The sequence below is a fragment of the Oryctolagus cuniculus genome, chromosome 19, assembly GCF_964237555.1.
Source record: "Oryctolagus cuniculus chromosome 19, mOryCun1.1, whole genome shotgun sequence".
Lineage (NCBI taxonomy): Eukaryota > Metazoa > Chordata > Mammalia > Lagomorpha > Leporidae > Oryctolagus > Oryctolagus cuniculus.
The window spans coordinates 40,511,255-40,538,989 of record NC_091450.1 but is presented as its reverse complement, the minus strand read 5'-3'; the positions used below and the strand labels follow the sequence as shown (position 1 = coordinate 40,538,989).

The following is a 27,735-nucleotide window of genomic DNA, read 5'->3' as shown; positions in this document are numbered from 1 at the left end:
CCGCTTCCGGGTCGGCGGCAAGCGAGGCGGAAGTGCGGTCTCCTCGCCGCCGCTGTCTCTGGGCGGGCCGAGGGAGGCTCCCGACGCGGGGGCCGGGCCGGGATGGCGGCAGCGGCGGCCGGAGCCGGAGCGTGGTCGGCTCAGGAGAAGCAGTTCCCGCCCGCCCTGCTGAGCTTCTTCATCTACAACCCGCGCTTCGGGCCACGCGAGGGAGAGGTGGGCGGAGGGGGCCGCGCCCGGGCGTCCGTCCAGGGCCCGAGGGGCGGCGGGCGGCCAGCCGGGCCGGGCAGCGGGCCGCGTCGGTGACCCGGAGCCTTGTGTCCGCCTCGCGCGGCGGTGACCTGCAGGGTGTGCGCCCTGGCCGGGGTGCGGGGGGACACGGCGGGGCCGCGAGCCGCGTAGGGCAGGTTCTGTCCGGGGTCCTGGAGCCGAGTGCTTGTGTCTGGAAAGCGGGTTCGTCAGGGTAACCCCTGCGCCCAGGTGCAGCCTGTCAGCTCTGGGGAAGAAAAGTTGAACTTGTCTTGGTTATTGCCGGTCCCCCCACCCCCCAAAACTAGCCGGAGCCGCGAACTGTAACCCTAAAATAATGCAAACTCACAGGACCCTTGCAAAGTTTTTTTTTTTTTTTTCTTCTTCTTTAATTAGTAAGTTGCAGGAACCTTTTTTTTCTTTTTCTTTTTTTAACTTCCTAGAAGGCTGTCAGCACGGAGCTGTGTTCCGTGGCCAGCGAATCGCAGCCCTCTGTAGGGGCTGTCAGTCAGCGCCCGTCGCCGGGCTGGCCTTTGGTTTGCACGGGCGCGCACCGCCTGGTGTCTTAGGAGCGCCGGCGAATTGGGAATTGGTGCAAGGGGAGGAAAGCCAGAGACTTTTTTTTTTTTCGTGAAAATTACGTAGCGCTGCCACGGGTGACACGTGGCTCGCCTCCCAGGGTGATGTGTAGCCAATACTTAGGTAATTCCTGGTTTTTCTGAAAAAGAAATTAAAAGAAAAAAAAAAAAACCCTCAGCGGGTGTGGCTGGAGAGAGCTGAGTGCCCTCATGCGCTTCTGTGTTTCTCCGTGCTTCAGGAGGAAAATAAAATTTTGTTTTATCATCCTAATGAAGTGGAAAAGAACGAGAAAATTAGAAATGTGGGATTGTGCGAAGCTATTGTCCAGTTTACAAGGTAACAGCTTTAATTGTACTTTGGAGGAGCTCATGGGGTGCTTACAGCCTTCGCCAGAGAATCCTCCCCAACATGGTTTTTTTTTTTTTTTCTTTTTTTAACTTTTTTAGGACCTTCAGCCCTTCAAAGCCTGCAAAATCTTTGCACACACAGAAGAACAGACAATTCTTCCATGAACCGGAGGAGAATTTCTGGATGGTCATGGTATGTATGTGCACAGTGTCTCTCTGAAGTTGTAAAGCTAGGGGCGACTTGTACTGTTCATTTAGGAAGCCTCTCGGCCTTCTCATCAAATCAAAGTTGGTTGCAATTTCCAAATTGGTTTTTGCCGTCGGGGCTGTTTTTGCAAGTTATGTTTTCTGGTCGCGTGTGTATACCTGCGCTCAAACTTTAGAACCCAAAGGCAAAACTTAAACTTCGTGGAATCAGCCGCTCACTGTGTAATTTTGGTGTCTCAAACTTTGCAGGTCGTTCGGAATCCTATAATTGAAAAGCAGAGTAAGGATGGAAAACCGATTGTCGAATACCAAGAGGAGGAGTTGTTGGTAATGTGTCATTTTTTTAGTGTCACACTTTGTAGAAGAACCGTGCACTGCATTTGTTGAGTGACTTGGTCAGCTCTGAGCCTGGTGGCTTTTGCAGAGTTTCTCCAAGCAGGGTTTCGTGTCTATCGTATTTCATTCGCACCGTCTTTTAAAACGTGCAGGTGCAGACATCTTGTCTCACTGACACCTTCTGTTGGTGATCGGTGTTTAAAAGTGCTTGTAAAGTTAGGCACGGTGGTGCCTAAATCTGGTGTGAGAAACCTTGTTTTCAGCGCGGCGCTGTGCTGGGGTAGTTTCTGAGTGCTGTGTTCCCGCAGCGGCTGTTTTCCCCTTGAGCTGAGATCTGTGCCTCTTCGTGTGTTTGCAGGACAAGGTCTATAGCTCGGTGCTACAGCAGTGCTACAGCATGTACAAGGTGAGCCCGCAGAGTGGCCGGCGTCTGCTTTAGGGGTCGAAGTAGTGGGCCTTTGAAGCAGGCAGTGAGACCTATGCGGGCAGTAGTGAACAGCCCGTTCTCAGCCCTCTGTTAGGAACGTGGCCCTGTTGGTAAAGGAAGGAATGAGTCCATATTCTCAAGGAACATATAGACTGTGATCCAGGAAGCTTTGTGATGTTATTTATGTCAAGTGAAACTCGGATGTGAGTTAAAATAAAGAAAAAAATGGGGGGGGGGAGGCATTTGTTGGAGTGGTTAGAGAGGCCACTTGGGAGCCCTGCACCCTCTCTCAGAGTGCCTAGCTTGGAGTCCTGGCTCCACTCCCAGTGCCACACCCTGGGAGGCAGCAGGTGATGGCTCAAGTACTTGGGTCCCTGCCACCCACTTGGGAGACCCGGATGAAGTTCTAGGCAACCGGCTTTGGGCTGGCCCAGCACCAGCTGTCGTAGGTGTTTCGGTAGTAAAGCAGCGGATGGAATATTGCCATCTGTCTCTTTGTCTTTCAGATAAAATAAAGTATTTTCAAAAATCACAATTGATAATAAATTTTTCATACAAATGATGGCATTAGCTGACAGTGAATTAATCTTTTTGGAACTTATTTTTGTAACTCAAGCTTCCTCTTGTAAACATTTTCCATATTTAAAAGGCTTGAGGGATTGAATGAGCTGAATTAATCTGAAAGGAAAAGAAGAGCTTGTTGCACTGAGAAAATGAGAAGCATAGAGGGTTGATTTTTTTTTTTTTTTATTCCCCCTCAATCTTTGCTGCTGCTAGCTTTTCAATGGGACGTTTCTGAAAGCCATGGAAGATGGAGGTGTCAAGCTCCTCAAGGAAAGATTAGAGAAATTCTTTCATCGGGTGAGTATTTCGAGTCTGACTTGGAACCTTAGTAGTGCTCAGACAGGTCGTCAGGGGCGCACAGGTGCCGGCGGGTTCGTCTTGGGATACACAAAACACTTCAGCTGGGAAGTGCCGAGGAGCTGGAGAGGTGCTGTGGCCAAACCAGATTGGTGAGGAACATTCCAGGCCTACGCTCTCCCGACCTCTGCAAAGGCGCGGCGCACCCTGCCTCTGCCCAGGGCCCCTGGAGGCGTCTGGGAGACGAGCGTGCAATCAGTGTCTGTGTGTGCATGGGCTTCTCGCCGACGCCTTCCTACTGTGGGATCCTGTCCCCTCAGTGGGCGTCGTCTCCAGTGGAGCAAGCAGAGTTTTTGGGTGGCACGGGCTCAGACACGTGAGTGGTCGTTAGTGCATTTTGTCCCACAGGATGGTGTCTCTGAGGAGGTGCGCTTCCGTCTGTAGTTGGGTTGTGCATCTCTTGCCCTGTCACTGCCAAGTTCAGTTTATCCTGAAGGAGTAATTCTCAGTCTGTCACCTCCCTAAAAACCTCTGGTATCTACTTTTCACTTGGCGCTTTGCATTTTTTTTTGCCTTTGCTTGTGCCTGTGCCACATTTCCTCCCTTTGGTCGTCTGTCTCCCGATCGCTGTTCTCACCCTCACAGCCGCTGTGTGCTGCGTTCGGCTCTTGTCCTGTCTGGCCTGTAGACGTGAGTTAACACGCGATGGTGCGATGGCGCCGTGTGTCCAGGGAGTCCCTGAGTGGCGGCTCTGAGGTGCACTGATAGGACGTTAAGGCCGTGAAACAACACCGAAGACACATTAGCTAGTTGTGTTTGGCCTGTGTGCTTTAAACTTGGTTCTAATGTGGAATGCAGTTGCCCATGGCTCGCCCGCGTGTTGGCTTGGTTGTTGTGCTATTTTCCGGTGTGTGACTCTGCTGTAAACATCAGTCTAATGACAGATCACTTTGGTTTGTCAGAGGGACGGTGTGTTTCATTGCTTATTCCTCCCCCACAGTATCTGCAGACGCTGCACTTGCAGTCCTGCGACCTGCTTGACATTTTTGGCGGAATCAGCTTCTTTCCCCTGGATAAAATGACGTACCTGAAAATCCAGTCCTTTGTCAACAGAATGGAGGAAAGCCTGAACATAGTCAAATACACCGCGTTTCTCTATAACGACCAGCTCATCTGGTGGGTACGCCAGCGCCGGGAGAGGGAGCCGAGGTCTGCGAGTGGGCTGTCGGGCAGCAGACGTTTTTATTGGTACTGTGGGAGTGAAGTGGGGATTACTGCAAACAGGCGATAGCCGTTAAAGTAGGGGAGCTTAAAACTGGTCCATGAAAGTGCAGAGAAGTCGCTGTCAGGTGATGTTCAGTAACCCTGCTTCTTTTATGTGTGTGTTTTTCCGAGAACATCTTCGAAGAACGGATAGTGTGAAAAGCATCATTTTTCTTACTCTTTTAAAGAAGCTAGACTTAGAGATAGGTGCATGCAGACCAAGGTGTGAGGTGAGCCAGATTGCCTGCCTGCAGCAGTGCGTCCTGGCGTCCTGCAGTAGGACAGTCTTTTCCAGAAGCATGGTTGGGGCTCAGGAAGGAAAGGTACACTGTTTGCAAATGCCATCGGCTACCTCAGGCTCCGCGGGGGAGGCTGGGGAGTCCGGGTGGGGGTAGACAGAGGAGCAGGTGTGACCCACAGGGCCCTGCCGCAGCCCAGGCCCCCTGCTTGTGGCCTGCAGTGGGCTCGGATGAGCTGCCCAAGTCAGGCAGGCGGCAGCGGCTCCTCGGCACGCAGCCCCCAGCGTTCGCGTCCTGTAGCCCCCTTCCTGAAGTGCGGGGTGCGGCTTACTTGAGCGCTGAGCTGAGCCGAGGTCCTGTCCCCACGAAGGCAGGACCAGTCCCCCGGAACCCTTCCCTCCCTGCGAGAATCTCAGAGCTCCCTGTGAGGAGGAGAAGCAGGATCGTCTAAACCCACGTGCAGGAGCTTTTCTCTGCCGAGGCCATTTTGATGCTTGTAGCTTCATCCATGGACCATTCAGGATTACCAGCTTAAGAATTAGCCTGCTCCGGATGGAGTGTCGGGTCGTGCCTGTGGTTGCCTTAGCAGGGCCAAACCCAGTGATTGTGGGGGCCTTGTACGACCCACCCAGTATAAAGAAACGGGAATCCTTTTAGTGACAGCATGGCTGGTTTCCCTGTGGACTCTGTCATCTCCCGTGAAGACGGCAGAGTAAGTTCTAGGTGAAAACCTGTCTGCTCACCAGGCAGCTTTCCGCTGTATTAACTGATACTCACGCCGTGTTAGAGCAGGGAGACTTCTTAATGCTGCCTGGAATGTGGGTGGGAGGATGTGTGCTCCTGCAGTGTGGGGTCTGTGGAGGCAGCGGCCCCTGCCCGGATGAGGTCCTGGAAGCTCACGCCCATCTGTGTTCATGCGGAGATGAAGTGTGGTGGGCCAGAGTGCCTGGCAGCAGTGGCCCTGATGGCCTCAGCCCCACCGAAAGAGAGGGCAGCTCAGATTCTGATCTCTGGGATCCAACGCAGGACCTGACGTGGGTGCAAACTCTGGGAGTGAGGAAGGAGAAAGATTGACAAGTCTTGCTGGAGGGCCCTGGAGCTGGTGGCCAGCAGGGCTGGGCTGTGGATGCGTGGCTCCCCACCAGGGGTCCCTGTTGCCCGGCTCCAGGGGATCTCATGGCTTCAGTGTGGAAATCTTTGTAAGTGGCATCCCCAGAGTTGAGCAGGGTATATCTGGTGGCTGCACAGAGCTGCTCTGTGCTCCTGTCCAGGGTGGTGGCAGGGCAAGGTCGGTTCCAGGAATTAACAAGAAGAAATTTCAAGAAAAATAGCCCGTCTGACAGGTGACTGTTGTGGAGCTGGTGTGCTGGGTGAGCAGGTGCATACCCCTCCCGTGTTGTGAAGTGATCTGATGAGGGTGGAAGGATCTGCATGTGGCGGGGACCTGCCGCTTGGTGTCCAGTGCAGAGTGACCCTCAGTTCTGATATCCTGCAGGTCTGCTTGGAGGATGCATTGAAGGGGTGGACTTGGACTTGCAGGCCAGTGCTGCTAGTGGTGGGCGAGGGGAGTGTCACCCGCCTTTATTTTCAGAGAATTTGAGAAAAAATTGTTAGCATGTTGGTTTACTTTTCAAGAACTTATATTTTTGTGAATAACTCTCTTAGACATTTCTGAAGTCACTCAAAGTTGACCACGCTCCTTGAGCTTGCTGAATTACTGTTGGTTCGGTATCAGGAACACAGGCTCTGTTTTAGACTGAACCGACCCTAATAGGAGGGCTTGTGCATTGACGAATAGCCACCTTGTTCTTGGTAATGGGTCTGTCTGAAGGAGTTCAGTGTCTCAGCCAGAGCCTGGGGACAGGTGACAGTCCACTTAGCAGGGAAGGGAAGACAGGGCACAAAGCCGTATCAGTAGCGAACTGATTGAGATTGAAGCTGAAGAAGAAAGCCCGTTATGTGCGCCCGCTGTGTGAGAGGCTGGCGCTCGCCTGTGGCCCTGAGCGTGCCTGGGCGGTTACCCTCTGATGAGCCCTCGAAGGAGTCCCGAATCACCTGCGCCCGTTGCACCTGTCGGGTTCTGTTTGCTTCGGGTGCTTGTTGATTATTTGCTCTGAGGAAGGAGCTCTTTTGTCTCATTTTTTAAAGATTTGTTGTTCAGAGACTGTTGGAAGTTCACAGGCAGTTGTAAGAAATTTCCCCCCTGGAAACATCTCACATAACTCGGGTTCCGCATGGCTTCGCTTGTTTCCTGGGGAAGAGGGCCGTGGTCGGGGCTCTCCGCACGCAAAGGGGAAGCCTCCAGTGAGGTGTTCTGTGCACTGAACAGCTGGCTACAACCTCTCACTTTTTTCTGTCTTTTTTTCTTTTTTTTTTCTGTCTTACTAATTTCCTAAACTCGACTCTGGTCGCCCGTTGCAGTGGAGGGACAGAAGGAAGCCTGCGCAGGGCGCACGGGGAGCAGCTCACAGGGGTCGTCCTCCTCTTCCTTCTGGGAGTGGTTTCACCTCAGGGTCCACTGGTGCAGGACGGCACAGAACACAGCCATGGAGGGAACACAGCTATGGAGACAGGGTCTTCAGAACGCACGTGGGGCCGGCGCCGCGGCTCACTAGGTTAATCCTCCGCCTTGCGGCGCCGGCACACCAGGTTCTAGTCCCGGTTGGGGCGCCGGATTCTGTCCCGGTGGCCCCTCTTCCAGGCCAGCCCTCTGCTGTGGCCAGGGAGTGCAGTGGAGGATGGCCCAAGTGCTTGGGCCCTGCACCCCATGGGAGACCAGGAAAAGCACCTGGCTCCTGGCTCCTGCCATCGGATTAGTGCGGTGCGCCAGCTGCAGTGCGCCGGCCGTGGCGGCCATTGGAGGGTGAACCAACGGCAAAAGGAAGACCTTTCACTCTGTCTCTCAAAAAAAAAAGAAAAAGAAAAGAGAAAAAAAAAAAAAAAAAACTGCGTGGGTCTCAGATGTTTTTTGCACCAAAATGTATCTTTCAGTCCCCTTTCTCCAGACTTTCTGGAGCACCCTCATATCATTTTAAAAGTTCTAATAACTGTGTTACAGTAAGAAGCATCTAGTGGGAACAGTTTCAGTAACGTACATTCTTTAACTCAGTCTGTTTACGTGATTTCAACACACAAACAATATTTGAAAGCTAACGAGCTGTCCCTCTTGTGCGGAATGCTCACAGCCCGGTGTGTGTTCGAGTCCCGTTTCATGTGCCGCACTTCAGGGGCTCCCAGCGGCCAGGGGTGCCCCACAGCCGCTGGTGTGGCAGAGCAGCTCTGGAGTACGAGTTGCCCGCGGGGTGAGCTCTGTGTGGTCCTCTTCTCGTCATCCCCTGCTCCCCAGTACTCTTTAACGTCTTCAACGGCAGATAACAGTCAGAACCTGTTTTGCTTCTGTTTTCCCCACCCTCGTCCCTTCTCCCAGTTGCTTGTAAGCCCGCATGTGACTCCCCCAAAGCTGTCAGAGGTTTGCACCGCTCCTCTTCTGGGCCGCAGAGCGCCCTTTGCACTTGGCACAAAGTGAGTCAGGCCTGCTTTGGGATGTAGGCGCTCCCTAGGGCGCTGTGGGGACGAGAGCATTTGTCTCTGGCCCTGACGAGGCAGCCACGGCGGGGCTCGAAATTGAATAAACCTGTTAAGTTGGTAATTGAATAAACCTGTTAAGTTGGTAATTGAATGAATCTGTTGATAATTTTGTCTGGGAGGCAAATGACTATAAATATCCAGATGGCCCTCGGCAGCCCCTCCCACCCCCGCCGCCCGGAGTGTGTGAGGTGAGGGCAGTGTGTGAGCCTTGAAAGGAGGGGAGGGCCAGATTGATCTTTGAGGCAGGCAGAGTGTTTCCTGTCACATGACCTTACTGGGAAAAGGAAGTCTCTAGAAGGTGTTGGGAAGCCCTGATGTGTGTGAACTTGGACTTCCTTCCAGATGTTTTCAGTACTTGACTAGACGAAGCCCGGGTGCAGTCTCATCGTCTGTTCACCTCCCTTCCTTACAAACCTGTTTCAAAGACTGAGGCTGTTAGCTTCCTGGAACCTTTTCCGCACCCTCCTTACTCTGGCCCCATTTTGCATAAGGCGGGTTCTTTCTGCTCCTTTTGGTCTAAACTGAGATCCAGAGAATTAGAACACACGTGGCAGTCTTGGAGGATCAAGTTCCCTGTTACAGCTGACCAGCGTTTGCCCAGTGCCTAGGAGAGGCTGAGTGTTAGGATATAGGCCTAGAAGCCAAGAGGTTTCTCCTAACCTGGAGCGGTGTGGTGATTGCAGCTCCTTGGATAATCCTACGTGGAATTCAGCCAGAGAACCAGATCTGTTGGGATTTATCTAAGATGGCACGGTAGTGGCCTTCAGCAGGTCAGAATGAGGTTCTGGGACCAGGCCTCCGGTTTAGTTCACTCCTTTCTGGACTTCCTGCTCAAGGGTTCGGGCTTCTTGATAGCAAGCGAAGGAAAAGACGGTGAGGGGTTTTGTTTTGTTTAATTTGAAAGCAGTTAGAGAGAGGGAGAGACCTTCCATCTGCTAGTTCACTCTCCAAATAGACGCCTGGCTGGAGCTTATTCCCTGTGTCCCATGTGTGTCCAGGGGCCTAAGTCTTAGGGCCATGTCCTGCTGCTTTCCCAGGAGCCAGCCCCAAAAGATGTGCTTTTAAGTAGAAATGAAAAGACAGAGGACTTGGAGCCAGCACTGTGGCGTCGCGGGTAAAGCCCTGGCCTGCAGCACCAGCGTCCCATGTGGGCACCAGTTCTTGTCCCGGCTGCTCCACTTCCAATCCAGCTCTCTGCTGATGCGGCTGGGAAAGCAGCAGAGGATGACCCAAGTCCCTGGGCCCCCGCACCCACGTGGAAGAACACGAAGAAGCTCCAGACTCCTGATTTCATCCTGGCCCGGCCCTAGTCATTGCAGCCATCTGGGGAGTGAACCAGCAGATGGAAGACCTCTCTGTTTCTACCTCTCTCTGTAATCCTACCTTTCAAATAAATAAGTCTTTAAAAAAAAAAAAAAAAAAAAAAGAGGGGGCGGACCAGTTTCTGACTTTAAACACGAAGCTTTTCTGATGTTTCAGGAGTGGATTAGAACAGGATGACATGAGAATTCTGTACAAATACCTCACCACCTCTCTCTTTCCGAGGCACATGGAACCCGAGGTATGACTGGAGAGCCTGGATGGGTGCAGGCTTGGGGGTGCGGCAGGCGGGTGGAGCAGGTGTGGGGTGTGGGCTGTTTCCAAGCTGCGTCTCACATAAACAGTGTGACTTCTAGTGAGACTGACGTAGTCAGGTGTCGGTAGCCCGGAAGACCACACGTGTGTCTTGGCTTTCCTCACATTGCTTTGCGAGAGCAGAGTTAGTTTTTAAGAGGACTGGTGTGTTGAATAGAGAGAAGCTTCTAGGAACTGCAAATGCCAGGGATCTTTGACAAAGCACTGCCTAATCCTGGCTTCTCATAGACACAAGGTCTGATCTGGGTAGATGTCACGTTGCCTGCCCAGCTCGGGCAGGGCACACTGCCTGGTGCACTGCGCTCTCCCCAGCACATGCACCGTCTATGAGCTCTGGGGCAGGGCGCACTCGCAGCCGCCGGCTCTCCCTCCCGCCCTCCCTTCTCTCTGGTTTTTAAGGCTGTGATGTGAAACACGAGGAGGAATCTCCTTGGTGAGAAATTGAAAGCAGTGTTTTGAAAAGGACCTCATCCTGCGCTCGGTCCCCTTCCAGGCAGCTTGTGCTCAGTGGCTGACGTTTCCGGGGCCCTCCTGGTCCAGCCCCGAGCCCAGTATCCTGGCAGCAGTCCAAGGGTTGGGCTCTTCACCTCCATCTAAAGGATGAGGTCTAAGGGGTTTAGAGGCTTAGGGACCATTAGTGCCTTCTCCAAGACCACCCAGTGAGGAAGCAGCAGGGCCAGGCCTTGACCTCAGGGTGTGTCTGGTCCTGAAGTGCCTGTTGTGAGCACATCCCTCAGGGGTAACTTCAGGGGGGCTTTCCAACCCGTGACAGTGCTGTTGATGCAACAGAAAGCTGTTTGATACTTTATCCTGTGCCTAAGGAGCTAGGCTTGTAAGCTGAGAAGCCAATGGGAACGTGGCCGCAGGAGGCCGCCTCTCGCGGTCCACACTGCCTGTGTGAGGGTAGGCTGTGTTTGAGTTTCTGCTAAAACTTTATAGAAGCCAGAATTGTCTAAAAGTTATAAAAGGATACCAAGTTTTGGTTAATGTGATTGTTGTATTAGGATGCCTCTTCACATCCCCTACATGTTGAAGTAGTATGTTTTCAGCAAAGGAAACTAGGAATTTGTTGCACATACGAATCTCTGAGAAGGCCTGGGGTTGGGGCCTGAGCCAGGGCCTTTGACTTTGACGTGGCCCTGCTGCTTGGGAGCCGTGGACTTTGGGGGAACGTCTGTGAGCTTGAGTTTGCACATGTAGAAGATGGCAAGAAGACGTCCCCCAGGGGTGACGTGACATGCAGGTGATTGCTGCATTGCGCTGGTGTGTGCTAGCCCCATGGGAAAGTTCAGTTAACTGTCGTAAAAGGACCTACATTAGTATGCGGAATTCAGGGCGGGGTGGGCTTTTATAATGCATCTGTGGTTAAAATCAGTAGGGCCTTCCTGGTGCACTTCTGTAATCTACATTTTTAAATTTTTAAAAAATTTGTTTTGGTGAGAGGAGTATGGGCAATTGATGTAGAAAGCAGAACACTAGCTCACAGGTGTAAATGCTGCTTTTCAAAGTTTCTAAAGTAAAAAATCTAATAAGTCATTTTCAATATTCCATTTGCTTTTAGTTGGCAGGAAGGGATTCTCCAATAAGGGCAGAAATGCCTGGAAACCTACAACACTATGGAAGGTATGACTTCTGTTCTCTTACAATGTTGGGGTTTATTACCTGTCTTGGTGGAAATAAAGTCGTGGGCACCGAATCGCCTCTGTATTTTACTGGCGGTAATCAACAAAGGAAATTCTGTTGATTCCAGTGAAGTAGCACTATTACTTTATGATAATCTGATTGGGTGTTTTCCAGATGACATCTAGCTTCAGAGAAAGTTGATGTACATGCAGTAGGAAAGTACTCTGTGTATATCTTCCTGTCTGTAATCCACGTCATTGAATCGAGTCATCTCTGTGCTTGCTTTGAAGATTTCTGACTGGACCCCTGAACCTGAATGACCCAGAAGCAAAATGCAGATTTCCCAAAATTTTTGTCAATACAGATGACACTTACGAAGAGCTCCATTTAATCGTGTATAAGGTAACACTGCTTTTCCCTCCAGAGTTGCAGATTAATACTGAAGCGAATTGTTTGTGTGTGTATCTCAGGACACATGCAGAGTTCCTAACCGTTTCTCAGAAAGCATGTTGGAAGTTCTAAGTGCTATAAAACTAAAATGGGTGGCAAGTTTACTGGCAGCTCCTGTGAAGCAGTCTGGATTGATAGTGGAAGAACAGCTGCCCGGGGCTGTGATTCGCACTCGGTGCAACCCCTGGCTCACAGTTCAGCGCCAGCAGAGGCCGGTGCCGGGCCCTGGCCCCGGGTCAGTGAATTCCGCCTCTGCTGTGGACTTGCTGACTCTCTCAGGGGAGTGTTTGGTTTCTGTCATAAGACATTTGTGGGGAGCAATCCGGACTAGACTAAGTTGCTCGAATTAGGACTTATTCTATGCATCTGCTCTCCCACAATATGGCGCTGGGAGAGAAGTAAACAGCTTCCGCACAGCTGCCTCCAGTTCAACCAATTAACTGTAGGACTTGCTCCTGATTGGAGAGCAGCGTACTCAGCCGAGTTGGGATTGGCGGAGGAGGACTATAAAGGAGGAGAGAGACGGCATGCACCAGGAACATCTATGGGGAACATCTAAGGGAACCCGTGCAGCCCCCAGAGAGCCGGCCGGAGGTGTGCCGCTCCCCTGCGGAAGTGGGGAATGCGGCCAGGGGGAACTGCCCTTCCACGGAGGTGGAAGGGATAGTAGCCAACCCGGGAAGAACCAGCAGCAAACCCGGGGAGGGCCGAGCAGACGAAAGAACAGCGCAGGGTCCTGTGTCGTTCCTCCACGAAGAGGGGGAGCGACATAATGGTGCCGTGACTCGGATATGAAGCCTAGGCAGGGCTTAGTGTCGTTCCTCCACGAAGAGGGGGAGCGACATAATGGTGCCGTGACTCGGATAGGAAACCTGACTCGGATAGAAAACCTAGGACGGATAGGAAACTTAGGACGGATAGGAAACCTAGGAGGGAAGAAACGGGAAGAACTGGGAAAATATCGGAGAGAGAGACTAGCAAACAGCCTAGGGAAAAGCCGGACGAAAAAGGAGCCGGAAGAAGCTATTGAAAGCCTAGGCATAGACTCGGATTCGGACTACGGGGGGAAGCTGGGAGAAATCTCTAAGGTCGAAAGCGAAAGTGAAAGCTAGAACAAACAGACTCAGACGCGGACTGTGGGGAGAGGCCAGGAGAAACGAGGGAGGAATATTGTTGGAAGAAAACTTAGGGAAACATACCGGGTAGAGAAAACTGTTAGGGAAATTGAAGCCGCGGGGGGCAGGCCGAGGCGGAAACGAAAGCCACTTTGGGGTTCTCAAGTTAGCCCGGGAATAGGGGGCGAGAAGTTGAAACCAGAAGCTGAGACGTAAGCCAGATTGGGATCCGTCTGATTAGCCCGGGGAGCAAAGGACGGGAAGCCAAATCGTGGGGCGGAGACGTACGCTGGGTTGAATTCGCCAGGCTAGCCCGGGGAACTTAGATTGAATCCTAGTGGCGGAGACGCAAGCTACGCTGTGTTACTCGCGGAAGCCGCCGCGTGCAGAGAGAGCACGGGGCGTGAATAGATAGGGAACGCTGGCGTAGGCCGTGGTTCAGACGCGAAAGGGTTAAGCGTGGAGACCGCGGAGCGCGCAAAGCCGAGCCGCGCAAAGCCGGGAAGCTGCGCAGATGAGAGAGGCGCGCGGGCTGAAGCGGCGCAGAGCCGGGAACCCGCCGGCGGGGCGAGGTGCCGGAAAGCTGCGGGGATAAGAGAAACAGAAGTTTAGAAGTAAAAGAGAAATAGGAATGTTGGCAGACAGAAGTAAAATGGGAGAAATAGAAATGCCCGGAGATAGAGAAATAGAGAAAAATAAGGCCTCCCCTCAACATGCCAATTAGAAGGCTTGGATTCGGTCTGCCCGATTAGTGAGGCGATGAGTACCTGGGCGGCTAGCCGCAGGTCACCGAAGACAGGCACGAATTAACATCAGTAAAGCTTCCCCACAATAAGGCAATGAGAAGGCTTGGATTCGGTTTGCCTGATAGGTTTTGTAAACACCTGCGGGCAGTTCTAGCAGAGCAGAGCATGCGCTGCAGGGCACCGAACACAGGCACGCATCAGCGCCTAGAAACCTCCTCACAACATGGCGAAGAGAGGACCCGGATTCGGTTTTCCTGATTGATAGGACTTGTAAGAGCCTGTGGCAACTCTAGCAAGTACAGCAGAGTGTGTGCTGCGGGACACCGAAGACAGGCGCGTATCAACGCCAAAAAATAAAAAGAAAGGGGGATCTGTGGGGAGCAATCCGGACTAGACTAAGTTGCTCGAATTAGGACTTATTCTATGCATCTGCTCTCCCACAATATGGCGCTGGGAGAGAAGTAAACAGCTTCCGCACAGCTGCCTCCAGTTCAACCAATTAACTGTAGGACTTGCTCCTGATTGGAGAGCAGCGTACTCAGCCGAGTTGGGATTGGCGGAGGAGGACTATAAAGGAGGAGAGAGACGGCATGCACCAGGAACATCTATGGGGAACATCTAAGGGAACCCGTGCAGCCCCCAGAGAGCCGGCCGGCGGTGTGCCGCTCCCCTGCGGAAGTGGGGAATGCGGCCAGGGGGAACTGCCCTTCCACGGAGGTGGAAGGGATAGTAGCCAACCCGGGAAGAACCAGCAGCAAACCCGGGGAGGGCCGAGCAGACGAAAGAACAGCGCAGGGTCCTGTGTCGTTCCTCCACGAAGAGGGGGAGCGACAGACATTCTCTTACAAGAATGTGTGTTTATGTTAGGTGAAGTTTTTTTTAATGCTCTATGAAGATTCGGTTGCCTTTTTTCTTTTTTTAATATTTATTTATTTATTTATTTGAAAGAGTTACACAGAGAGAAAAGGAGAGGCAGAGAGACAGAGGTCTTCCGTCCACTGTTTTCACTCCCCAGATGGCCATAACGGCTGGAACTGCACTGATCCGAAGCCAGGAGCCTGGAGCTTTCTCTGGGTCTCCCACATGGGTGCAGGGGCCAAGGACTTGGGTCATCTTCTACTGCTTTCCAGACCAGAGCAAAGAGCTGGATCGGAAGAGGAGCAGCCGGGTCTCGAGCAGGCACCCATATGGGATGCTGGCATTGCAGGTGGTGGCTTTACGTGCTACACCACAGCACTGGCCCCATGGGCTAAGTTTTTATCTTAATGACAGTTTTTGCTTCAAGAAGACAGAGCATTTGTGTGTATCTTCTGTCCCTCTTGAGACTACAATTATGTTTTGATTCCTAAAGGTTTAGAAATGAAACTCAGGGGGTCTGACGCTGTGGTGTGGTTGGTAAAGCTGCCACCTGCGATGTTGGCATCCCATACGGGTGCCGGTTCATCTCCTGGCTGCTCCACTTCTGATCCAGCTCCCTGCTCATGGCCTGGGAAAAGCAGTGGAAGATGGCCCAAGTGCTTGAGCCCCTGCCACCCACACTGGAGACCTGGATGAAGCTCCTGGCTCCTGGCTTTGGCCTCATCATTGCAGCCATAGGGGGAGTGAACCAGCAGATGGAAGATCTCTTTCTTTATTTCTCTGTCTCTCCTTCTCTCTTTGTAACTCTGACTTTTAAAATAAATAAGTCTTTTTTAAAAAAATTAAACTCGGGAGAACAGGAAGAGCGATGTTGGACCTTTTGGAAGAGCACGTAAGAGACGTAAGAGCAGTGCCTGACAGAGGAGAAGAGCTGGCCCTGGCTGGACTGTGCGCTAAGGCCCAGCTGCCCCAAGGACGCCCAGAGACACTGCCAGTGTGGGAGGTGGGCTTGCAAAGAAGGGGAGTAAAAGTATTTTCTAGGGAGTGTGGCACAGAGTGTTCTGGGTCTCCCACACGGGTGCAGAGGCCCAAGGACCTGGGTCGTCATCTACTGCCACTTGGAACACCCACAGCCCACATTGGAGTGCCTGGGCTTGAGTCCTGGCTCCTCTGCTTCCCATCCAGCTCCCTGCTAATGCACCTGGGAAGGCAGCAGAAGATGGCCCACATGCTTGGGCCCCTGCACCCATGTGGGAGACCTGAATGAAGTTCCTGGCTCCTGGCTTTGGCCTGACCCACCAGCTCTGGCTGTTGCACACATTTGGGGCGTGGACCAGTGGATGCTCTCCCTCCTCCACTTTCCTCTTCTCTCCCTCTTCTCTCTCTGCTATACCTTTCAAATCTTTAAGAAAGTAGAAAAGCATTGAGCAATCTTCAAAACAGAAAAGATAATAACATTTCTAGAAGGAAAACTCAGTAACCTGTGAACAGAAGGTGACCCTGGCAGCTGCATGTCCAGTGCCCGATGTTAGGGGACAATGGAAGCGAGACTGTCAGTCCTCAGAGAAAATGGTTTTTGGAGTATCTGCCACGCTGAACTGCCAGTCACGGAGGAGACACGAGAAAGTCCTGCTGTCCGTGAACGGTGTCCAGCTGCCTGGCGCAGCCTCTCCCACGGTGGTGCACCGTATTGTGCAGAGTGAGGGTGTAGACAAGAAAGAGGACCCCCAGGGATTTCCACAGCGGCTGTAACCCCGGAGGTCCTGAGAGGAGAGTGCCCCAAAGATCAGCCAGCTCTCTGACGGGAGGAGGTAGGGCTCTCGGGCTCCAGGGCTCTGGGATAGCAAAGTGTTCATTCTTAAAATGATAGGCGTAAGAGAGCCAGCTAAACGTGGGGAGGGACAGAGTAACGGGAAGAGAGTGGCTCTGCAGATGAACCCAGCTGCCGTGAGACGTGGCAGGGAGCAGGAGCGGGGTTGGGGGGCCCTGGTCCACCAGCACAGCTGTCCTCTGAGTGCCCCGGCTAGGGACTGAACCCCCAGTGACCTGGTGCAGTGTGTTTATTTCACAGCTTTATTGAGATGTAATTCACACATCTGGCACTTCACACGTCTAAACTGGGTAATTCAGTAGCTTCCAGGAGTAAAATTCAGGTGTCCCCAAGACCACCCTCACTGCTGACACCCTGTGAGGTTCGGCGTTCTCACTGGAGGGACTGCAGGACCCAGGCCTTGACACTCGCAGTTAGAAGAGAATAGGTTCAGATCAGTGCAGACTCAAGTTGAGTGGGGCGGGCTCCCGAATCACCAGCCGTGAGCCGGTCTCTCCCAGGGCAGTGTGGCAGCAGCACAGGCCCTGTTTGTCCTGCCAGGATGTGTGACAGTGGCTGGACTGCTGTCCCGGGAGCTCACCTGAGCCTGGTGTCAGCACTCAGGGCTTGGCCACAGCCACACGGCTGCCCTTGGCTCCAGCTCTCCTGAGGGTAGGTGCTTGGGCTATGCCACAGGGATCTATTCTTGTGAATAGCTGTCTGTCATCTTCTCTCTCTGTAATTCTGCCTTTCAGATACATAGATACATCTTTAAAAAGATTAGCAATCCCTGTGGCCTGGGAAGGCAGTAGAGGATGGCCCAGGTCCTTGGGCCCCAGTGCCTGTGTTGGAAACCTGGAGGAGGCTCCTGGCTCCTGGCTTCGGATTGGCCCAGCTCTGGCCATTGGCGGCCAGTTGGAGAGTGAACCAGCCAATGAAAGACTTCTTTCTCATAAATAGTGCCGGCGCTGTGGCTCAGTAGGCTAATCCTCCACCTTGCAGCGCTGGCACACCAGGTTCTAGTCCCGATTGGGGCGCCGGATTCTGTCCTGGTTGCCCCCCTTCCAGGCCAGCTCTCTGCTGTGGCCCAGGAGTGCAGTGGAGGATGGCCCAAGTCCTTGGGCCCTGCACCCGCATGAGAGACCAGGAGAAGCACCTGGCTCTGAAGATCAGCATGGTGCGCTGGCCACAGTGCGCCGGCCATGGCGACCATTGGAGGGTGAACCAACGGCAAAAGGAAGACCTTTCTCTCTGTCTCTCACTGTCCACTCTGCATGTCAAAAATAAATAAATAAAAATAAATAAATAAATTTTGGGGGCTGGTGCCATGGCACACTAGGTTAATCCTCCGCCTGTGGTGCTGGCATCCCATATGGGCACCGGTTCTAGTCCCGGTTGCTCCTCTTCCAGTCCAGCTCTCTGCAGCTTTTCTTTTTCAACACAAACCCCAAGGCTCTCGTTGCCGTCTTTGGTTCATGAGAATCTGTTGCATTACCTTCGTATCAAAAAGTCCTAGAGCATCTTTATTTCTTGTTTTTGTTTCTCAGGGAGCTGCTTTTTTCCTGTCTTGTCTACTACAAGCTCACTTCTCAGAGCTAAACTCACCCTCTCTTCAGACAGAGACTTTGTCTCCTAGCCATTCAACAGATGTTGACCAAGATGCAAGTTTTTTTTTTTTTTTTTGGAGATTTATTTATTTAAAAGGCAGAGAGAGAGAGGTGTACCATCTGTTGGTTCATTGCTGAAATGGCTGCAATGGCTGGAGCTGAGCCAATCGAGCCAGGATCCAGGAGCTGCTTCTGGGTCTCCCACTCAGATGCAGGGGCCCAAGGACTTGGGCCATTTTCTGCTGCTTTCCCAGGGCATAGCAGAGAGCTGGCTCAGAAGCGGAGCAGCCGGGACTCCGACCAGCACACATATGGGATGTCAGCCCTGCAGGCAGTGGCTCTCCCTGCTAGGCCAGCCCCCGAGATATGAGCATCCTAGGCATAGCATCTTAACTGCTGTGACAAGTGCATACCCTTGTACTTTTTTTTTTTAATGTATTTGAAATTCTTGAAGTTTTAGAGACTTAAAAGGCACATTTTAAAAATCAGCTGTACCCTAGGAGGGTCACACAGTCACAGCCTGAGGTTGGGCCTGAGGCCGGTGCCTCCCTGTGACACGTGGGGCTGCGTGAGTCCCGAGGACGCCAGCACCGTCCACAGCCTCTGGGTGGTACCTGTGGCAGTGCGGAGCTGGTGATCCCAGATCCTGGGCTTTCAGAAGAGACTGGAAATTGGATTCAGGCATAAAGCTGGTTGACAACCAAGCTAGAATTCCTTTGCCCACGAAACACATGCACTGAATGGAACTGAGCTGTAAGCCACTGATTTTACAACCTGTTTATAGGGAAATCATCATTATGATTTAATTATAAAACAGGGTACATGTGATTAGCTTTGTATAGAAATACAGTCATGGTTAATAGGAGGTACAGCAAGAAGTTAGTGGAAAGTTTAATTAAAAGATGTTTATTTGGGGGCTGGCGCTGTGGTGTGGTAGGCAAAACTGCCGCCTGCAGTGCCAGCATCCCATTTGGGTGCTGGTTCGAGTCCTGGCTGCTCCACTTCCAGTCCAGCTCCCTGCTAATGCACCTGGGAAAGCAGTAGAAGATGGCCCAAGTCCCTGGGCTCCTGCAACCACATGGGAGACCCAGAAGAAGCTCCTGGCTCTCGGCTTCGGATTGGCCCAGCTCCAGCCATTGCAGCCATCCTCTGCCTCTCTGTAACTCTGCCTCTCAAACAAATAAATCAGTCTTTTTAAAAAGCTGTTTATTTTGGTGCAAGAAATTATGAAATCTGTGGCTAGTTTTTCCATACTACACGTTTTCCAGGAATTTTTGAAGATCCCCCAAAGGTTGAGAGATGGAAGCCGGGAGGGGGCCAGGGCAGGTAGGAGTGTGAATGTCCTCGTGGGAGAGGTGGCAGCGCAGGATCTCCTGCCAGGGACCGGTAGAGGGCCACGGGAGCTGTGTGCAGCTGTGAGGCGCCCACGGAGCAGAGATTCTGTCACGTGGGCAGGGCGGGGCGTGTGTCCGTCCCATGCTGCTGCCCCGAGTCCGAAGGTGATGGGCTACACAGCTGTGTGACCACCGAGTTTGCAGTTACAGGGGGTTACTGGGGGAGGTCTGTGGCTTTTTGTCTTAAGACTTTATGTCTGGGCTGGCGCTGTGGCGTAGCGGGTGAGGCCGCTGCCTGCAGTGCCGGCATCTCACGTGGGTGCCAGTTCGAGGGCTGGCTCTTCCACTTCTGATCCAGCTCTCTGCTGTGGCCTGGGAAAGCAGTAGATGATGGCTCAAGTCCTTGGGCCCCTGCACCCATGTGGGAGACCGGGAAGAAGCTCCTGGTTCCTGGCTTCGGATCAGCATAGCTTTGGCTGTTGTGGCCATTTGGGGAGTGAACCAGCAGATAGAAGACCTCTCTCTCTCTGTCTCTCTGCCTCTCTGTAACTCTGCCTTTGAAATAAAGAAATAAATCTTAAAAAATAAAAAAAAGACTTTATGTCTGCCAGGCCTCTTTTTTTTTTTTTTTTTTTTTTGGACAGGCAGAGTTAGAGACAGAGAGAAAGGTCTTCCTTCCGTTGGTTCACTCCCCAAATGGCCACTACGGCCAGCGCACTGTGCCAATCCAAAGCCAGGAGCCAGGTGCTTCCTCCTGGTCTCCCATGGGGTGCAGGGCCCAAGCACTTGGGCCATCCTCCACTGCCCTCCCGGGCCACAGCAGAGAGCTGGCCTGGAAGAGGGGCAACCGGGACAGAATCTGGCACCCTGAGCAGGACTGCAGGTGGAGGATTAGCCCAGTGAGGCGCGGTGCCGGCCATGGCCTCTTTTTTTTAAACTATACATTGCTTTGGTTGGCTTTAATTTTGGCTGTTTTTATTTCTGGTCTTGGTAGCTGTTAGGTTGCTGTTAACTGCAGCTGTTTGCTGCTGGGGCAGGTTAACCTCAGGGGGCCATCTTGTGTTAACAGAAACTCAGACGTGCACAGTGAGCCCCCTAGTACCCCTCACACTGCCTGGTGACCTTGCAGGATACTCTCCCTTGCTCTGTCCCCGCTCTGCGCTGCGTTGAATAGAGCATTTTAAATCCTGTGTCCTTTCACTCCTAGCCACCTGCACCTACAGTGGTGAGGGCGTCTGGTGACAGAGCCCCCATGCCGCCGTCGGGTGGGCAGAGCAGACGGCACTGCCGTAATAGCTTCTGCGCGGTGCGCTCCGGTGCGCGGCGCCTTTCCCAGCTGAGTGACTCAGATCTCGCCTCCGCTGAGGCCCTTGCTTGGAGTCAGTACAGGGAGCTGCTCTCCTCCCTCCCGGTTCCTAATCTCCGATTCTCTTCTCTTCCAGGCCATGAGCGCCGCCGTGTGCTTCATGATTGATGGTAGGTGCTCACCTGGGTGTGACTTCCTGTAGAGAAGTGTTGTACCGCCTGCGGGTTCTGACCTGAAGTGACAGATGTGTTGTAAACAGCACAGAGGCCCTGTTAAGGGGCTGTGTTCCACCGGGACCTCTGGCATCGTCACTGAAGTCCTCCCTCACTTTTCCACTTGTCAGCAGTAGGTTCTGGGCACCTCTCTGTGCCTCCCCCGTGGCAGTGCCTGTCTTGAGGGAACTGAGTGAGGCAGTGTTGGTAAAGCAGGAGACAGCACTGGCCCGTGAGTGCCGTGCCGTGTTTGTTAAATGCACCCTTAGGTCCTCCTGGGGTCGACAGCGACCCACCACCCCACGAAGCACCCTAAAGTGACTTCACAGAGAGACGGCTGTGACTGTTTGCTCTCCCAGATGGAACTGACTTGCCTCTCACATTTCTCTTCTGTTTGGGAGAGGGGGCCTGATGGTTTAATTCATTGTCATCCCCTCCTCCCTCCCCGCGACAAGTCAGGTTGTCATCGTTCAATACTGGGTGGTAGAGCGGGGGTGGTGGAGCGGGCGCTGGCCTTTCGGATACGCTCTGTTCTAACCCCGGTGTCTTGTGTGTCCCGCCAGCCTCCACGCAGCTGACGGTGGACTTCTGCCGGAGGCTGGACAGCATCGTTGGGCCCCAGCTTACAGTGCTGGCGTCAGACATTTGTGAGCAGTTCAACATCAACAAGAGAATATCTGGGTTTGTACTTCACTTCCTGTTTACGTTCAGGCACTTAACTGATTCTGGAAGGGTAAGGGTGACCCTAAAGAATTTTTGGGAGTGTTAACGTTTCTGTGGATTGAGGGGACAGTAGTACAGGAGTCCCCTGATACCCAGTTTTGCTTCCTGCAGTTTCAAGTTATCTGGTAGCAACTAGAGTCCAACAATATTGGAGGAAAGTTCCAGAAATAAACAGTTCTAAAGCTTCAACTTAAATGCAGTTCTAAGTGGCATATGAAGTCTCCTGTAGTGCTGCTTCCGTCCGGCCCAGCAGGTGAATTGTCCGCGTCCGGCAGATCCGTGCTGTGTGTGCTACCGCCTGTTGGTGCCTCAGTGACCATCTCGATTGTCCTGTTGAATAATGGCCCCGGAGCACGGTGATGCTGGCATCCACCTGTGCCCGAGAGAAGCCATCCATGCTTCCTTTAAGTGAGAGAGTGAAAGTTCTTCACTTACATTCCTACACCGAGGTTGTTACATGTATTACTATAATTGCTTCATTGTATTGTTATTAATCTCTTCCAGTCCCTAAATTACAAATTAAACAGTGCACACGGGAGTCAGTAGGACCGTAGGACCATGGCTGAGAGGGGATTGCCATATGCTGTGCAGTTGTCTGGAAGGTCCCTGGGAAACTCGGCCTGAGTGTGTCTGCCCTGAGATGTGGGTTGGGCCTGGGTCTCCTCTTTTTTTTTTTTTTGACAGGCAGAGTGGACAGTGAGAGAGAGAGACAGAGAGAGAAAGGTCTTCCTTTGCCGTTGGTTCACCCTCCAATGGCCGCTGCTGCAGCCGGCGCACCGCGCTGATCCGATGGCAGGAGCCAGGAGCCAGGTGCTTTTCCTGGTCTCCCATGGGGTGCAGGGCCCAAGCACCTGGGCCATCCTCCACTGCACTCCCTGGCCATAGCAGAGAGCTGGCCTGGAAGAGGGGCAACCGGGACAGAATCCGGCGCCCCAACCGGGACTAGAACCCGGTGTGCCGGCGCCGCAAGGTGGAGGATTAGCCTAGTGAGCCGCGGCGCCGGCTCCTGGGTCTCCTCTTAATAAGTTCCCTTTGCATCCCCTTGGTGGGTAGCATGCTCCAGTATGGGTGTCTGCGCTGTCTGCACCTGTGGCCTTGGCCGTGTGAGGCCTGCATGAGTTGCCCTCTCCACCAGCCCAGACGGCTGCGTTCGCGGCGGCGGCGGCAGTCAGCGTGGCTGTGCTCTGCGCAGACTGAAAACCAGTGCCTCTCAGAGCGCGGAAACGCGCAGGGCATTGGCACTGAGCAGTGGCCGGAGGCCTTCTTAGCTTGCGGGCGTGGCCTGTCCTGCTCTCTGGAACACTGGCAAGTCACTGGGCCTCTCCCTACTCCCTCCCAGTGTAAGAGAGAGTTACTGCAGCGATGAAGCAAGCAGGTGGAAAGCACTCTGAGCCGTAAGCAGCCGTTTGTGTGGGCTTTGCGTCCCTGTGGGGAGTTCCTAAACCGCTGGAATCTGTGCGGAACCTTGGAGAGTTGGGGGTGGAAGTACTCTGAGAGCTTGTCTCAGCACAGGACCGTGTGTTGCTGTTGGCAAGGCCAGGAAATGAAAAGTTCTGACCAAAGTAGCTCTTGGTGCTGCTGCTTCGTGGTTTCATTTTTGCATGTGAAACCTGGTACAGTCAGAGCAGGAGCCGTGCATCCAGCCACGTCCTCCGTGTGGGACTCGGGCACCTCATGCTGGGCGGACGCCACCCCAGCTTCTCTTTCCTGAAGGAGGCATCAGTGAGTGAGGCCTGTTTGGGTCACACGAGTTACGCACTAGAGATGGAGTGAGGAAGTGCAGTTTCTGCCACCCCCCTCGGGGTCACTGCAGGTGCTCCGAGTCGCTGGTTCCATGCATTCCCGGAGCTCAGGGACTGTTGGGCTGGAGCACCACCTGCTTCTAGAGTGAACTTCCCGCCGCTCCTTGGGATTGCACCGGAGAGGGCCTGGGTGCGTTCGGAGGATACCACTGGGCCATGGTTTTCTTACATGCAGACCTTGATGAGAGGTCATCACAGAGGTTGACGACCTCGGTGCCTTGTTCCTGCCTTGAGTGTACCGTGTACTGATGTAGGTACCTATGTCTAGTATGGTTTTGGTTTTTGTTTGTTTGTTTGTTTGTTTTTTTGACAGGCAGAGTTAGTGAGAGAGAGAGAGAGAGAAAGGTCTTCCTTCCATTGGTTCACCCCCCAAGTGGCCACTATGGCTGGCACTGCACCGGTCTCCCATGCGGGTGCAGGGCCCAAGCACTTGGGCCATCCTCCACTGCCTTCCTGGGCCACAGCAGAGAGCTGGCCTGGAAGAGGAGCAACTGGGACAGACTCCGGCGCCCTGACCGGGACTAGAACCCGGGGTACTGGTGCTGCAGGGGGAGGATTAGCCTAGTGAGCCACGGCACTGGCCTCTAGTATGTTCTTTTACAAGAAGGAAAGAAATTTTGTGTTTGTTTTAAAAAAAGAAATGTTTTGTATCCATGTTAGCCCTTTGGGAGAGAGACCAGGAAGTGTGGCTGCTGCCCCCTGGAGAATGGCAGGGTTAGGTTTTTTTTTTTTTAAGATTTATTTATTTATTTGAAAGAGTTACACAGAGAGAACGAGAGGCAGAGAGAGGTCTTCCATCCGATGGTTCACTCCCCAATTGGCCGCAACGGCTGGAGCTGCGCCGATCTGAAGCCAGGAGCCAGGAGCTTTCTCCGGGTCTCCCACGTGGGTGCAGGGGCCCAAGCACTTGGGCATCTTCTACTGCTTTCCCAGGCCACAGCAGTAGAAGAGCTGGATTGGAAGAAGAGCAGCTGGGACTAGAACCGGTGCCCATGTGGGATGCCGCGCTTTAGGCCAGGGCGTTAACCCGCTGTGCCACAGCGCCGGCAGCTTTCCACCGCTTTATGGTTAGGTTTACTCCTCTTTAGTTTGAGGGACCTGCTAAAAACAAGCTCTGGTTTGTAAAGAATTTTTGGTGTCATTTTCCTGGGGCCTCCTTTGCCTTGGTGTACAGTGGGGCCCCACTTGGGCGGAGGCTGAATTCCCGGCACCCTCAGCCCTCCAGGACCCGGCTGCTCACCCCAAGGCAGGCAGAGAGAGTCTCCACGTGGGTGCAGGGGCCCAAGCACTTGGGTCATCTTCCACTGCTTTCCCAGGCCACAGCAGAAAGCTGGATGGGAAGAGGAGCAGCCAGGACTAGAACCAGCGCCCATATGGGATGCCAGTTCTTCAGACCAGGGCGTCAACCCACTGCGCCACAGTGCTGGCCCCTGTATGTGGGTTTTTAAACCATAAGTGCCACCTCTCGGGAAGCCCATCACACTGAGTACTCGGCTTCTGCACAGACGCCAGATAAGCGGCGGCGGAGCAAAGGGACTGCTCCGTGGTAGCCGACGGTGACAGCCTGCCCCAGCCCCCGTGCAGTCTGCCCCTGCTCTTCAGAGTGGTGCATCTGGATGACGTGTCTCTGCAGGTCTGAGAAGGAGCCCCAGTTTAAATTTATCTACTTCAACCACATGAATCTAGCAGAGAAGAGCACCATTCACATGCGGAAGACACCCAGCGTGTCGCTGACGTCTGTCCACCCTGACCTGATGAAGATCCTTGGCGACATCAACAGCGATTTCACTCGGTAATCCGACACCCTGTCACGTGCGGTGCCCCTCTAGGAAGAGGGCTGGCAGAGGCGCCGTCCCCACGGGGCCCAGGGCGCCCGCCTCCCCGCCTCTGGCTCCCAGGACTGCTCGGCTGCCTGGGCTCCTTCCCTGCTTCGGGAACTTTAGTTTCTCACAGTCCAGCCCTCCATATATAAGCTAATGCATTTCGAAACTCCTGTTTTGCAGCGTGGATGAAGATGAAGAAATCATCGTAAAAGCGATGAGCGACTACTGGGTTGTGGGGAAGAAGTCCGACCAGCGGGAGCTCTACGTTATTTTGAATCAAAAAAATGCAAACCTGATTGAAGTCAACGGTAAGCGCAGATTTGTGATGCTGCTGATGCTGAAAGCTGTCTCCAGCGCTGAGAGAGACAGTGATAGACCAGACCGTGACAAGGCTTTTCCTATGATACATGTATTTGAAAGGCAGAGTTAGAGAGAAGGAGAGGCAGAGAGAGGGGTCTTCCATCTGCTGGCCCACTCCCCAGATGCCCGCAACGGCTGCAGCCAGGCCCGACAGGAGCCAGGAGCTCCATCCGGGTCTCCCACGTGGGTGCAGGGGCCCAGGCACTTGGGTATCTTCTGATGCTTTCCCACGGGCATTAGCGGGGAGCGGCTGGGACCTATATAGGGTGTCCCAGGCAGCAGCTAAACCCGCTCTACTTTCAGCGGATACCTCCTTTTTAAATACCTTCTTTTGTTAGCATTTTTCTTTTTTAAAAAGACTTATTTACTGACTTGTTTAATTTGAAATGGCGTGAGAGCTCAGTCTTCTCTCAGCTGGTTCACTCCCTAGATGGCCGTGTGGCCAGGGCTGGGCCGGGCCAAAGCTGAGAGCTCGAGACCGCAGCCTGGTCATCCACACGTGGGCAGCAGGGGCTGACGCAGTCGGACCCTCGTCTGCCTTCCCAGCCCCTCAGCAAGAGGCTGAGTCAGCCCTCGGACAGTGGTGCCGGCAGCGAGTGCCTGTCCCTCTTGTGTTTCCCTGTCTGTTGTGTGGCTCCTTGACAGAGCACCTGACAGGCTTCACAGGAGCGCAGGAAGCTGGACACTGGCTGAAGGAAAGTGATTTCCTACATGCTGCAAGAGGACCAGGCCCCTGCGCTGCGGATGGTGCAGTGTGAAGTGTGGCACAGTGGACAAGCTGCTGCTGACGCCAGCACCCCTGTGTGCCGTGGGTTGAGTCCCAGCTGCCCTGCTTCTGATCCAGCTGCCTGCTAATGTGCCTGGGAAAGTAGTGGACGATGGCAGTCTGTAAGCCTCTGCCACCCATGCAGAAGACGGCCCAGCCTAGCCCTTACCTTTGCAGCCATTTGGGGAGTGAATAAGGGATGGAAAGTCTCTTCTCTCTCCCTTTGTCTCCCTGTCATTGTGCCTTTCAAGTAAATTTTTTTAAAACATCTTTGGCCTTGCCGTGATACAGACAGGATGCGCAGTTGCCTGGTCCCCTGGCACATCAGCATAAGAAAGCAGACAACGCCAGCCAGTGTGCTGGTCGGTCCCCTGCGTGGGGTGACCCAGTACCTGCTCTGTGGGTCCTCCCAGCTCTGTTGCCCAGGAGAAGATGGCGTCACCTTCACTGGCCTGGGCCACTGAGGCTTGCAGCCAGCACTGGGGCTGTGGGGGGCTTGCCCCGACGAGCAGACCGCAGGAGAGCTTGGGGAGACCTGCTCTTGCATCATGGGGCTCAGCGCATTTCTGCCTCACTGCTCTGTTGGTAGTTGTTTAAAGCAAGAGCGTGAGTCTGCCTGCCTAACTCCACTTCCAGAACTGGGGTGCTGGGCCCCTGACCTCGAGATCACAGCTGGGCCTTCTGTGCTGTTCCCTGATCCGCTTCCCCGGCGCCGCGTTCCCGGCCTCCACTGGGAGGCGTCTCGGGTGCTTTTCCCGCTGGGTGCAGGCTTGCTCCAGGCAGAAGCAGCAGTGCTGGGGTTATTGAGAAATACTGGGGTCTCGTGGCTCATTCCCAAACTGGCCGCAGTGGCTAGGGCCGGGAGAGGCCAAAGCCAGAAGCCAGGAGCTACTTCCAGGTCTCCGAGGTGGGTGCAGGGTCCAAGCACCCGGGCCATCCTCCTCCACTGCTCTCCCTGGCCATAGCAGGGAGCTGGATCGGAGGTGGAGCAGCCGGGACGGGAACTGGCGCCAGCCCGTGCTTCTTGGGTTTAAGGTCAAAGTGAATGCAGACGTTTATCCTCGGCCTTATTCCGGAAGGGTTTAGGGGCTAGCAGGCGAGAGAGCCCGTGTTCCTGACCGGCTGTCTATCTCTGCAGAAGAGGTGAAGAAGCTCTGTGCAACGCAGTTCAACAACATATTCTTCCTGGACTGACCGCTCGGCTCGCCGGGACGCCCGTGAGGGCTGCAGACACTCTTTACGCTGCAGGTCACTGGTCGGATCTGACTGGACGGTGACATAGTAAAGCAATACTTGCTTTGAGGAATCACCTTTCTACTCGGTCTGATGATCCCCTGAGGTTTTTAGATTTTACATAATTTATGTGGAATTGACTACAGGTAGTGGCTGTATCTATCATTCCATTCTTTTGACATTATGTGAATATTTTACTGGAAAGTAAAACTAATAAATTGTTAAAGTTTCTAAGA

General features: G+C 53.4%; 1 protein-coding gene across 2 annotated transcripts; it reads left to right on the top strand.

The window, feature by feature from the left end:
* CCZ1 (CCZ1 homolog, vacuolar protein trafficking and biogenesis associated) lies at window positions 1-27,735 on the top strand. Of its 2 annotated transcripts, none has more exons than XM_002723078.5 (15): window positions 1-216; window positions 1,067-1,164; window positions 1,275-1,368; window positions 1,632-1,709; window positions 2,077-2,124; window positions 2,923-3,006; window positions 4,007-4,182; window positions 9,576-9,657; window positions 11,293-11,354; window positions 11,645-11,756; window positions 20,717-20,750; window positions 21,356-21,473; window positions 24,951-25,109; window positions 25,321-25,448; window positions 27,405-27,735. In XM_002723078.5, exons 1-15 carry the CDS (start codon window positions 103-105, stop codon window positions 27,458-27,460), a joined length of 1,443 nt encoding a protein of 480 aa, XP_002723124.1. In that variant the 5' UTR covers window positions 1-102; the 3' UTR covers window positions 27,461-27,735. The 2 variants fall into 2 exon arrangements, with proteins under 2 accessions (XP_002723124.1, XP_069920488.1); XM_070064387.1 differs by having other exon boundaries at window positions 4-216; window positions 27,346-27,735.

Excerpts from the sequence above, each read along its gene's own strand:
- CCZ1 (XM_002723078.5), top strand. The coding sequence starts at position 103 with ATGGCGGCAGCGGCGGCCGGAGCCGGAGCGTGGTCGGCTCAGGAGAAG. Across the intron at positions 11,355-11,644 it reads AACCTACAACACTATGGAAG|ATTTCTGACTGGACCCCTGA; the intron begins GTATGACTTCTG and ends CTTGCTTTGAAG. Across the intron at positions 20,751-21,355 it reads CGTGTGCTTCATGATTGATG|CCTCCACGCAGCTGACGGTG; the intron begins GTAGGTGCTCAC and ends GTGTCCCGCCAG.